The 13,474-nt window shown below is 37.2% G+C and overlaps 1 protein-coding gene across 1 annotated transcript in view; it reads left to right on the forward strand.

Annotated features, from left to right (window-relative positions):
* CPEB3 (cytoplasmic polyadenylation element binding protein 3) overlaps window positions 1-13,474 on the forward strand; it is a 185,768-nt gene that overhangs the window by 77,945 nt on the left and 94,349 nt on the right. Inside the window, exon 4 of the mRNA XM_045567810.1 lies at window positions 2,188-2,244. Coding sequence (XP_045423766.1) covers window positions 2,188-2,244 — 57 coding nt within the window. The remainder of the gene's footprint in view (window positions 1-2,187; window positions 2,245-13,474) is intronic.

Here is a 13,474-nt window from a genome sequence, read left to right on the forward strand (position 1 = left end):
TCTTGATTATCTGTAAATAATGGAAGCAAGAACATTGATATAGCTAACTAAAACCAGAATGTAAATTCTCCCTACTGAGTCAAAGCCTTGTTTTGGTGACAAATTTTCCTATAATAGGTTCTGATCAAGCTGGTGGTAGGAGATAACACTTGTTGCATATGGTGTAGTATACTATAATTTTCAGGGACCCTAGAATGACTTAGGAACTAGAAAAATATAAGGCACATAGAGCAATTACATATATAGATACATTAAATGTGCCTTTAAACAATGGAGTAGTTTTTGAAATTCCTAAAATTAGCTTCTAGTAAATATGAAAAGGTCTATGAAATACATAAAAAATAAAATAGACAATTCTATTATTTAGATGATTCTTTACTAATATGGTTTTTCTATAGAAAACAATATATTCTGAAAGAGAATTTTACTATATTATAAATGCTAGCAAAATAGTCTCCATAAAACTAGAGAGAGATGCAATATCTTTCTCCAAATAAGGAGGTTTGAAACAATAAAAATTAAAAATTTTTATTGAAAGCCCTATAATGCTTCATGATAAAATCAGAACAGTTTTATCAGAATTCATCAATTGTTGATGATTTTCCTATTCTTAAATACAGACACTCACACCCTGATACAAGTGACATTACACTTTTGAGGGTTTTGTTTTTTCCCTACCTCTTAATATAAAATGACCTTTCATGAATTATTGTGACCTCAGGGTCTTTAGGAAATTAGGATGGCCTTGTGTAGGCAAGAACTTGATTTTTCTAGGAATTCATGATTCCCCCTTTTTATTTGAGGCAAATGCTCTGTTTTGCCCCTATGATGGCTTTTCTTCTGGTCCAAAAGAGCTTGATGATGCTGTTTGCCTGAAGTCCCCCATAGCAGTTCAGTACCAAATGATGACTGACTATTTTGCAATGGTATATAAAACTGTATTTGTTGTAAAAGTCAATCACTTTTACCTTATCTCCAGCTTTCTCTGTATCATTCTCCCCTCAAAGTAGCTTCTAGTAAATATGAAAGGTCAACAATAAGTGTTGACATTTAAACAATGGAAGTGAAATAAAATCAAATTTTTTCAGAGAATTTCCTGATAACCCTTGACATAATTGGGCATGAAAACTTTGCAGAGCCAAGTTCATAGATAATAGCTTTACAGAAAAGCATTGTTTCAAAAATTATTTTGCTGAAGAATTGGTTAGGAAAGCTAAGTACAACTTTTTTTCATATAAGATTCTCTCTGTCTAATTTTTCTTCTGCTACATCCACCTCCTATCCGAAATAATTAATGAAAAAACATACCAAATGTCTGCATCTTCCACTCTTACCCTAGAGGCCAGTAGTTGAAGCATCTGATTCTGACTTGTCATCCTACAGACCAAGGGTTGGCAAATTTTGTGAAGGACTAAAGAATATTTTAGGCTTTACAGGCCACGGGGTCTCTGTTGCGTATTAGTCTTTGTTTTATTTTTGGTTTGGTTTGGTTTACAACCCTTCAAAAATGTAAAAATGATTCTTAGCTCAGAGGCGTATGAAAACAGGAAGGCAACCAGTGTGGGCCAAAATTTGCAACTCCTGTTATATAGACTTAAGGATGAAGGTCTGGAGGTGCCCAAGGTCATGTAAATAGTTAGTGGTAGGGGCAGCCACAAGAACCCTAGATTTTTAGGGCAGTCATTTTTTTCCTACTATGTTTGTTATACAGATTTTACCATCTTCTTTCTGATAATTATGTTGCATTTTTGAGCCACTATGAAACCGCTATCTTTTTATTCTCTTTAAGCTTCAAGTTTATGTACTTCTTTGAATTTATTTTTTTGCTGCTTGAATTAGAAGGGGCAGTATGAATGGTTGTTTAAATAAAATGCTTAATCCAGGGAGTTGGCATGTTTAAATTGGAATGTGGGAGATGTGTTAAATGATTTCAGGCTATTATAATGGAAGCTTCTTTTTTGTTTTGTTTTATTTATTTGTTGTTGAGACTGTGGCTTTGTTTTAAGACTTTTCATGTGTATGTTTTGTGACTTGATTTAAATACTGTTATAACTGCTTTGGCCTTTGAAAGCATTGTTATAGATTAATCTGTTGTCGCTTTTTGTAATGTTCATATTTTAAGATATATTTGAAATGATTACATTTAGCATTCTTTATGCTTAAAATAAAATTATTTTATTTTTTTAGGACGCATGGGAATAAATTTCCATCATCCAGGAACAGATAATATTATGGCACTTAACAGTAAGTTTCATATGAAATATTCTATAAAATTAGCAGTCAAGTTTGCAGCATGTGGTTTCTACTTTCTTAATTGTTCATTCATTTCATTCTTCCGCTGAACTTAGTAAAGTCTGTTATTCTATACCAGTGCTTCTCAGAATGTGGTCCCTGAACCAGCAGCATCAGCATCATTTGGGAACTTATTAAAAATGCAAAATCTCAGGCACCACTGTAGGCCTACTGAATCAGAAGCTTTAAGGATGGAGCCCAGAAGTCTGTAGTAACAAGTCCTATATGTCTGCAGTCCCCAACTGCTAGTCTGTGGCCTGTTAGGAACCAGGCCGTACAGTAGGAGGTGAGCGGCAGGGTGACCCAGCTCTGCAGGCTACATCTGGCCTACCAACTGTTTTTGTAAATAAAGTTTTATTGGAACATAGCCACACCTATTCATTTATGGATTGTCTAAGGCTACTTTTTTGCTACAAAGGCAGAGCCCACAAAATTTAAACTATTTGCTGTCTGGCTCTTTCCAGAAAATGTTTGCCAGCCCCTGCTCTATACTGTTGGGATGGGGGAACATAGGAGGGAGGTGAAGAGAGAGGTGGAATGGGGTAGAGAATGTAATGAATAAATCAGCTTATTTATACATAACTCAGAATTTTCTCATTGTGGCCGATGGCTAACAGGTGTTTCAAGCTGGACATACAGGGGTCTCCCATTAGTGGAATTTGCATGATATAGGTGTCAACAGCTTTGCAGGTTAGAAACAGTTTTGTCACTATCATTGTTGGATCAAGTTTTTAAGCATCAGAAACTTATTAACCAAAAAGTCATTGTATTAATTAACACTGGAAGAAATACCTGGCTGGTATCAACTCTCCCTCCTAGTGTCTATGGATCGAATAGCTTTGCAGAATAAGTCTCTAAATGGAAATTGTCTGTTTTCAGAAGGACCTATTGAATCTCTCCAGATTTAAGTTTTCTCCTCTAGCAAATGAGTGATATCAGATTGTGTCCTCTCATACTGCTAGATAATACAAACTAACTGTTGATACACATAGGAGACATGCTGGGTCAATCTAGGGTTGTGCACCATGTTATATTAATTTCCCTCTTGCTTGAGTAAGTATGTTAAAATGCCATTGGAGTGCCTTAGGATAGATTTTAGGTTATCTCTAAAATATATGTTCCATATTTCCTTGGTTCCAACTTGCAGCCTATCTACCAAAGAGCACTGCTGAGAACCACTGGCAGTGCTTGATGATGCTAAGCCACTCCGTGCATATTTTTTCCAGATAGCTAGTATCCCTCCTTTGACCGTCTTGGAGATAATAAAAATTTCCAAGTATCTACCTCTAATTTCTAAAAGAAAGATCACTATACATTTAGATTATGCTACCTCTGATTTTTTTTCTAGTGGGATGGGAATTAATAAACACGTGGCTGGGTGTGGTGGTTCACACCTGTAATCCTAGCACGTTGGGAGGCCAAGTCAGAAGGATCACTTGAGCCCAGGAGTTCAAGACCAGCCTGGGCAACAATGAGACCCTGTCTCTATGAAAAATAAAAGAATTAGCCAGGTATGATGGCACATGGCTGTAGTCCCAGCTTCTTGGGAGGCTGGGGCAGGAGGATGACTTGAGCCCAGGAGTTGGAGGTTGCAATAAGCTGTGATGACACCACTGCACTTTAACCCAGGCAATCAGAGCGAGACTCTGTCTCAATAAAGATAAAATAAACATGCTTAACTTGCTGATCTTCAGCAACAATTAATTTTGAAAAGACTTCAGTTAAATGATGGGATTTCAAGTTGAAGGTAAAAGAACAGAATGGTGTGGTAGTGTGTCTGATTGAAGGAACGAGTGTGTATTTGAGAAGACCTAATTTGACACGATGTGAATCCTTTCTGCAAGAGGGAGGAGATATAATTTGTGATTTTCTGTGCAAAAAGGAAGCTAATAAGATATTTTTCTTTTTAAAAAGTTTTGATTCTGTTTAATTCTCTGCTTTTAAATAAGATATATCCTTATGTTCTTTCCACTTTGTGCATGTTGCTTAAATTCCCCTTTTAGCCTCAATTTCTTTATCTGTGAGACAAGGGGACTGATTAGGTAATCTTAATGATTGCTTTCAACGTGAAGATTCTCTGATTTCCGTAATATTTTTAAAAGTACCGAAAGGGTCATTGTGCTGATCTATATCAAGTGTTAATGAGCTATACATAGTTTGCAACATGATGGCAGATTATCAGAGTATCAGTCTTCAAATGGCTATGTGGGTGCTGCCCAGGGTTGAAGAACCCTATTGACTCCTCAAAATAAACCATACAAACAACCAGAGTTTGACATTTACATTACTTACCATCAGTTTTCTTTCAAAGTTGACTCTAATTTGGGACCACCAGAACACAGATATCCTCTTTGATAGGTACTTGTGGGACCTGCAGGCTTTGACACACTTGCTAATATGAGCCTTTTTTTCCATTTTGTGTAGTTGAGCCCAATCCATCTGGTGACTTATATGTGTAGTACATGCACAGATATACCTATGTATTTTTTGTCTTCCTTTTTATGCCTGCCATTTGTTGGCTCAACAGTTATTGTCCTGTGACTGGTCTGCCCTTCCTTTCTCTCTGCTTTCATATAGGAATAATTTAGATGCAGTAACAAATCACTGAAACTTTATTTAGAATTTGTAATTATTGGAATGGACTAAGGGGCCATACCACCCTGAACACGCCCGATCTCGTCTGGAATGGACTAGGTTAAAGTTGAGCTATATTTTCAGAAGAGGAAGGATTAGCTAAGAAAATTAAAGTGAATTGAGATAGTAATTTTTTTAAAAAAGGAAATATGAGTCAGTTGTAGTTCCTTCTTTCTTACCCTTTTTTGCTATGTAAAATCCATGCTTCCTAACTCTCTACATAAAGCTGCCATTTGCTGTATCTTTGAAAAAATTTTCCATCCTTCTCTTACTTCTTTGACCTCACCAAAACCTGATTCTCTCCTGAAGTTACTATGTTCTCAGCTCTTCTAACTTGGTGGGAAAGACGGAGGTGTCATGGTAAGCTTTCTCACTTCTCAGTATTTCTTTCCAGCTTTGAATGGGCCAATTTCCCTTTTTTTTTTTTTTTTTTGGTGTTCCTAGTATATGCTTTCCAGTTATACTTTCCTCTGAGAATCACCACTGCATTGTCATTTAGAAGACAGAAAATGGCTTGGAAGAGGGGAATAGGATACCAACTACAGAAAACAAATAGGAGTTACCAGTAAACCAAAAGACATTGAGGGTGTGGAAAGACTGGTGAGGTTTGTGTAAAGCCAAAGTGTTTGCTGATTTTTCCTGTTCAAAACAATGGATCCAGTAAGAATTAGTAGGCCACCTTTTGGGGAGGAACCTAAGAGACAATCTAAGTTTTGATTGAAGTTTTGGCATCTCCCAAAAATATTAGGTCCTCAAGTATTGTAGAATATAGAAGAGGAGGTGGGGGGAAGAAACTCTAATTCACAAGTAAGACCTACCACTTGTACGGTGTCTCCAAAATAAAGTTCTGAAACAATGTTCCCCTTACACTTAAACAGGTAATATATTTTTCTTCACTTTTAAATAATTCTGCTCACTATACTTCATCTTTTTTTTTACCTTTAAACCAAAAACACTAGTAATATATTTTTATTTTTCCTGTTTTCTGGCAGTTTGGTGAGAGTGTTTCTAGCTACATATGGTGGTAGTAGTTCTATTAGCTAGATTTTTCTTTTTTAAAAAATTTTTCTTAAATTTTATTTTTAATTGACAGGTAATAATTGTATATATTTGTGGGGTACAATGTGATGTTTTGATATGTGTTCACATTTGGAATGATTAATTAAGCTAATGAATATATCTATTGCCTCACATACTTATTTTTTGCCAGCCAGATTTTTCTAACACTAATAGTAGCATGTGTTTTGTTTTGGGTTTGTTTTTTACATTCTAGATGTAGAGTTGGTTTAGCAGTTGTGAGCTTGTATAGGATTAATGCTTGACTTGGTGATTTTTTTCTCCATCATGTTGATCCTTAGAAAAGGATATTGGAGCCTCCATTGATGGGTCAAGTAAACCAAATTTGTGGTCAAATTAATGTTCAAAACCAGAATGCTTGGTGGTCTCAATTTACTCTGAAATATCACTGCCAAGTATATCCACTTTATTCCATTTGACTGCTCAACTCCTCTTTTTCCAAGTAGAAAATGGGCTTGGGAAAACAGATAAATATCAGAAAGTTTCTTGTTGAGTATCAAACTGAAAACACAGGCAGTAGTGTGGCTGAAGGGGTAGTATCATTCAGCTCCAGGGAAAGTATCTTTCAAGCAAGCTGGAAGGTCTGTAAAACCTGAAGATGCAGCAATGAATTAGCATAAGTATAAAAGCACTGTCTAGAGACAGGCAGATATGATTTCCATCCTTTACAAACTGTATGACCTTAGGGCCACATTCTTAACTCTTGTTTGCCTCTCATTTCTTCACCTGTAAAATGCAAATAATGATCACTAATGGGGCTATATATGAATCTTGTAAAGCTTAGCGTAGAGCCTGACTTGTAGATAATGCTAATGTGAGCTGCTGTTGTGATTGCATCAGGTTTATTGTTGCCTTTTTAAAATCTTCCTTTCTTTGCTTGTTACTTTCCAAAATAAGAGTTTCTCTTATACTGGTTCTATTTAGATAGGTGTTTTCCTAATGGACTTTAAGGCAGCATACCTATAAGTTATCTCATAGGCTAGAATAGTTTATTGGGGTACAGTCTCATCTGTTTTTATGTGAATCTTTTTCTCTGAATAAGTAAGATACTTCCTACCTATCACTTGACTTTGGAACATGCACCTTCTTTGGGGCCTACAGCCCTTTCTCAATTGTTATATATCTTGTGCTGTTCTCACTTTAAAAATTGCCTTACACTGCTGTTCAGAATGTAAAATGGTACAGCTGATATTGTACTTCCAGTTCTTGGTCCCTGAGTCAGTAGAAATTGGCACGAGACCAGAAAGATTTAGGCTGGCAAGGCTTTACTGGGGCTTCTTGTTTGAACAAAAAGGGAAGCAGTGCTGATTAAGAGGGCAACCAGACTGGCTCCCTGAACAAAGGGCTGGGGAACTTTTCTGGGGTTATAAAGAGAGAAGTAGGTGTCAGCTTTGAAGTCCTCACATGTAGAGGTGGGTTTCTGTTGGCAGTTGCGTACTTGGTGGTCATGGTAATCATGCTTCTTCATGTATCACCTGTATCATTAACATCTTAAATCTCCACTCCTGGGGGTGATTTTTGGCATTAAAATGAGATTACAATGAGGGAAAAGTCAGGGTCAGTATGGGGTCTTTTCTGGCTTGAGGTGGTTAGGTTCAGATAGGCCTGGTTTCTTTGCAGCCGGCTTCCTTATCAGCTGGTGTCAGCATCTTGCTTCAGTGATCCTGGAAGACATTACTCAAGAAACAATTTGTGGGTTTTTTTGTTTGTTTGTTTTTTTGAAACAGGGTCTCACTCTTGCTCAGGCTGCCCTCGGACACCTGAGCTCAAGCAATCCTCCTTCCTCGGCCTCCCAGAGTGCCAGGATTATAGGAGTGAGCCACCTCACCCAGCCTCAGAAACAGACAGTTTTGGCCCCCTCCATATATGGGTATGGGCTGAATTCCAGCGGCTAGGAGGTCATTTGTTTTTTTTCTCTTCTATAGTTAATTAGGCTGGGTCATGCCTGCCCCATGTTGCCTTCCTTGGTCAGAAGTGAGGCCCAAGTCCTGTCACTATACTGTCTCACAACCACTTTGGAAAACAGTTTGTCAGTTTCTTAAAAAGTTAAACATGTACCTACCATATGATTCAGGAGTTCTCCTAGGAATCTGCCCATGAGAAAAAATGAAAACATGTGTCTATATAAAGACATGTATGTGAATATTCAAAGCAGCCTTATTCATAGTAGCTCAAAACTGTAAATAATCAAATGTCCCTCAAGTGGAGAATGGATAAACAAATTGTGATATATCTATGCAATGGGAATACTACTCAGCAATAATAAGGAACGAACTGTTAATACATGCAACAGCGTAAGTGACTCTTTCAAAATTATGCTAAGTTAAAAAGCTAGACGAAAAGTACATATTAGAAATTTCCATTAATATGAAATTCTAGAGAATGTAAACTAATTTATAGTGACAGATAATACAACAGCTTTAAGAAGGGAATGTAATATTGTCTTTTTTCAGAGGACAAAAGAGAGGGCTTAGATCTTGGAAGAGTCATGTGATAAGGATAGCATTTGGTGAAGCAAGTTTCTAAATCCTTAAACCTCAGTTTATGTTATTTTTTTTATTTTTTAAAGTGGGGGAAGTGAGATTCAATTTACCTTTTTTTTTTTTTTGAATCAGAGTCTTAACTCTGTCACCTTGGGTAGAATGCAATGGCATCATCGTAGCTCACCGCAACCTCAAACTCACAGGCTAAAGGGATTCTCCTGCTCCAAGTAGCTGGGACTACAGGCATGTACCACCATGCCTGGCTAATTTTTTCTATTTTCAGTAGAGACAGGGTCTCACTCTTGCTCAGGCTGGTCTTGAACTCCTTATCTCAGGCAATCCTCCTGCCTCAGCCTCCCAGAGTACTAGGATTACAGGCGTGAGCCACCACACCCAGCTTAAACCTTAGTTTAAAAACCTACAAGTAGGCAGTTATTATACTCTGACTACCTAGTTGTTTTTGTGAGGTTCAGTTGAAGTAAGGTACCTGTACAAATCAGGTATTATTACTGCCACATTTGGGAAATGGGGGCAAAATCTTACTCAGAGAAGATACTGCCAGTGAGTGACTTTTTTTATTTTTTAGATAGTAGCTTTGTCATGAAACAGAGGTTCAATATTATTTAAAATGCTAGGGCATTTGTTGAATCAAAAGAGGAAATGTGAAAGGGTACTGGTATGAACATTTGTGTTCTGTGTGGCTGCAGAGTCTCCTCTTCCCCCTCCCTTTCATGCTCTGCTGGGAGTGAACTCCCTGGGGAGAAGCTCTGCTAAGAGGAAGTGGCAGAGAGGGAGCTGAGCACATGATGCCAGAATGGAAATAGTGCCAGCTTTGCTAGAATTCCAAATGGAATTTTCCAGAATTTGAAGAACACATTGTTCTTTCTGCACTGTGAGTGGATATAACTAAATAATTTCTTAGCAATGTAATAAGGTAGTGAAGGAATTATTTTCAGATTCTTAGATTAAAGATATTTTTTTTGAGAATTTTGAACTTTCTGAAGACAAGATTCAGTGTTTCTGGGTTTTTTTGTTTGTTTGTTTGTTCTTTTAATTTTTTGAGACAAGGCCTCGTTCTGTTGCTCAGGGTAGAGTGCAGAGGCCTCATCATAGTTCCCTGGAACCTCAAACTCCTAAACTCAAGCAATCCTTTTGCCTCAGCCACTCCAGTAGCCAGGACTAAAGGCGTGTGCCACCACGCCCAGCTTATTTTTAAATCTTTTTGTAGAGATGGGGGTCTTGCTGTGTTGCCCAGGCTGGTCTTGAACTCCTGGCCTCAAGCGATCCTCCTACCTTAGCCTGCCAAAGTACTGGGATTATAAGTGTGAGTCACCACAGCGAGCTAGTGCTTCTGTTTTATCTAAACAGATTTAGAAGTAAACTAGCATACACTTATGATCTGAATACATTGTAAATGATGGCTAATTTAAAAGTGAAAAATGGTAATTTGGGGGGTATATAGTATTCTATGATTTTAAAGTACTGGTTTCAAACCATTATACCTGGATGTTGTGCACATGAATGTGGTGATGGACCTAAGATGCTGTTGTTTTGTTTTGACCTTGTCATTTTACAGATGAGAAAGCTGAGGTTCAAAAGGCTATATGAATCGGACAGGGTGATGTGATGGAGCCAGGAGCAGAACCTCCTGCCTCCGAGTTGAGGGTGGTATCTTTTGCTTTAAATACTTAAATTTTGTTAAGAGTGGTTATATTATTTTTGAACTACTCTAACACAAGCACACAAATTCATTGTCTTTGGGAAACAGTTTTTCTATTATCACTTGTCACCTTGTTTTAATTTAAATAATATTGACTATTAAGCTCTGAATGCTTACTATATTTTCTTTTCCTGAAAAATAGAATAGTAAACCTGGTCTGTATGGCCTGATATTGAACATTGTAAATAAGTGAAGTCTGAAATATTCTTGACTAACTTTATTCTGTACAAGTTCCTTGTTTGTGAATATATCTAAAATGACGATATTGGGTGGTTCCAACGCAATAATAAAGATGCAGAAAACTGATAAGTTACTTATTTTTCCCTGTGGACTTCCGTGTTTTTGTCATTTCCACTTGTGTAGACAGTAGCAACTGGACTTCCCATTTATAGCACTCACTACACTTATAATTATCTAATGTTGGTGTTTCTCTTTAATATGTATGTTTCAACAGCCTAGCCTTTATTCACAGCTTGTCCCCAGCTTCAAATGTGATGCCTGGCCCATGGAGTAGGCACTCAGTGTGAGAGACCAAAAGAAGGGAGAGAGATATCTCAGTGAGACTGTGAAAAGCACTGTGTAACAGTCTTAGAGAATATCCAATCCACCTTAATTTTTTCCTCCAAGATTTGCTTCAACTGTTTCTCATGGAAGATGGTAATAACATGTATAAATCTAGCAAGTAACAGTTTACAAAGTGCTTTCACAGACCTCTGTACTTTTGTAGTGTTTAGTACGGTTTGCCAGGACATGATCAAAACCCACTTTTCTTGAGCACCAATTTTGCCCGAGGATTATTCTCTTATCTAAAAAAAACAGGGCCAAGTGATGGAGCAGTGTGTGAAACTAAAATGCAGTTTTTAAGGTAAAGCTGGAGACTTCACAGGGCTTTCCAGATTTCTACAAGTTTTAAGAATGCTCCATGGTTCATTTTCTTCTGCCATTGTGATACTTTGGAAAAAAAAATTGAGAATGATGTTTCTTCATTTCATTTTTACTACAACCCTGTTTAAAACATGGCAGTATTTTCATTTTCTAACAAAGGTAAAGCAACTTGCTGGTGTCAAACAGCCAGCAAATAGCCATACAAAGTTTAGGCACACAAATTATTCTGCCAACCAGTGTGATTTTTATGCTTTTGCTTATTCTGAAAAGATCACTCAGGTTTCTTTTAACTCTTTTATAACAATTAAATAAATAAAACTTTATTGATAGTGGGGAATCAGTGTACTTCCAAAAGTGATCAGCTTTTGTTTTAGAACAGAGTCCCTCTTGTTAGCAGCCGGAATTTTAACCACACTTTCACTCAGGCCTCTAGTACATGCAGAATGGGAGTTTGAAACTTGAATGTAGAAGGTGCAAAGGGTCCCTAGGTAAACTTAAGTAGGCAAAACTTTGCCTTCTGTTACCCTCCACACACATACACGTTTGTGATCTGACTAAAGTTTGGGTTTTTTCCCCCAGCCTAATATAGTAGAAATAATGGAACTTTGGGGTGGGGAGGCAGACAGATCTGAGTTTAAATCCTGAGTCCATCACTTCCTTGCCAGGTGACCTTGGGGCCAGTTACGTGTCTTTTACTTTAAATGAACACTTCAGCCCCTCTTTACAAATGATAAGGTTAAGTGTGTAGTGTTCCTATCACCATATTTGGAGAAGTACCCACCAAGCAAATATTAGTCCTTCTTCCTTCCCTATTCTATCCCCTTCCCCCCGTTCTTCCTTTTGGATTATCAGTAATTCTCAATCCCAGCTATATAAGCAACATGGGAACCAAAATAGAAAGTACCCATGCCTGGACCCCACCCAGAGACTGTAATTTCATTGGTCTGGGATGAAACCTGCTTGTGGAGGGTGGGTGAAGTGTGAATGGAAAGGACCAGAATTGGAAATACGTTTGTCTTTATCTGAGGATGAAAGAGTCAAGTAGTATAGGGACTGTGCTGTGCTTTCCCTTGTATTCTTTCTTTCCCCTCAAGGCAATATGGTATATGTAGTTTAGAAAGTAACTTAATACTAGGTGTGGGTGGACGATGCAAGGTGATATGGTGAAGTCTTGAACTTATATTTTGGACAAGATGGGAAGAATAATAGTGGATGGAAATGGGCAATGAACTACAGAGAGTAGTTTCCTGAGATGGAATCTATTCCCTGTAAAGATGCTGAGAACATTGCTGAAATGACAACAAAGGATTTAGACTGTTACATAAGCTTAGTTGATAAAACAGCTGCAGGGTTTGAGAGAATGGACTCTAATTTTGAAAGAAGTCTTGTGGGTAAAATGCTATCAAGCAGCATCACATGGCACAGGGAAATCGTTCATGAAAGGAAGAGTCAATCAATGTGGCAAACTTCATTGTTGTCTCATTTTAAGAAGTCACAGCCACCCCAACCTTCAGCAACCATCACCCCAATAATAAGTCAGCAGCCATGAACATCGAGATAAGACCCTCCACCAGCAAAAAATTAGAACTCATTGAAGGTTCAGATGATCATTAGCTTTTTTTTAGAAATAAAGTATTATTTAATTAAGGTATGTACATTGTTTTTTAGATAATGCTGCTACACACTTAATAGACTTCAGTATAATGTAAATATAACTTTTGTATGTGCTGGGAAACCAAAATATTTGTGTGACTCACTTTATTGTGACACTTGCTTTATTACAGTGTTTTAGAACCCAAACCTGAAATATCTCTGAGGTATCCCTGTATTTTAATTCATAAAATAACAATTGTAAGCGAATGATTGATGGAAAACAATAGTGTTGTAGTAGTAATAATGAAGTAAAACAAAAAGAAAATTTGGGTGAGAGGTTTCTTTTTTTTAAATTGCTTTTTTTAAACCAACCTTGGATTGTGCTGCTAAAAAATGGGATGATGAAATTTGTGGAGATTCTGAAGAGAGTTGCTGGATATTTTCAAGGTCTTTATAGGTTTGCAGTACTGATTCTTCAATCTTAGTGGTTAAGAGTAAGGGTTTTTCAAATGTTCACCAACTGGTGAATGGATAAAATGTAGTGTATCCATACTATGAAATACTGCTCAGCAATAAAAAGAAACAAAATATTTATCCATGTAATAACATGGATAAATCTCAAAAACATTCTGGTAAGTGAAGGAAGTCAAACACATTGATTGCATTAATTTGAAACTGTAGATTTGTAGAAAAGGCACACAAAACTGGTGGTACAAGAGGGAGATTAATGGTTGCCAGGAGCCATGGGTTAAGGGAGGGAATCAACTGCAAAAGGGCACAAGGAAATTTT

This window comes from Lemur catta, chromosome 14, assembly GCF_020740605.2.
Source record: "Lemur catta isolate mLemCat1 chromosome 14, mLemCat1.pri, whole genome shotgun sequence".
In the NCBI taxonomy this organism is placed as follows: Eukaryota; Metazoa; Chordata; class Mammalia; order Primates; family Lemuridae; genus Lemur; species Lemur catta.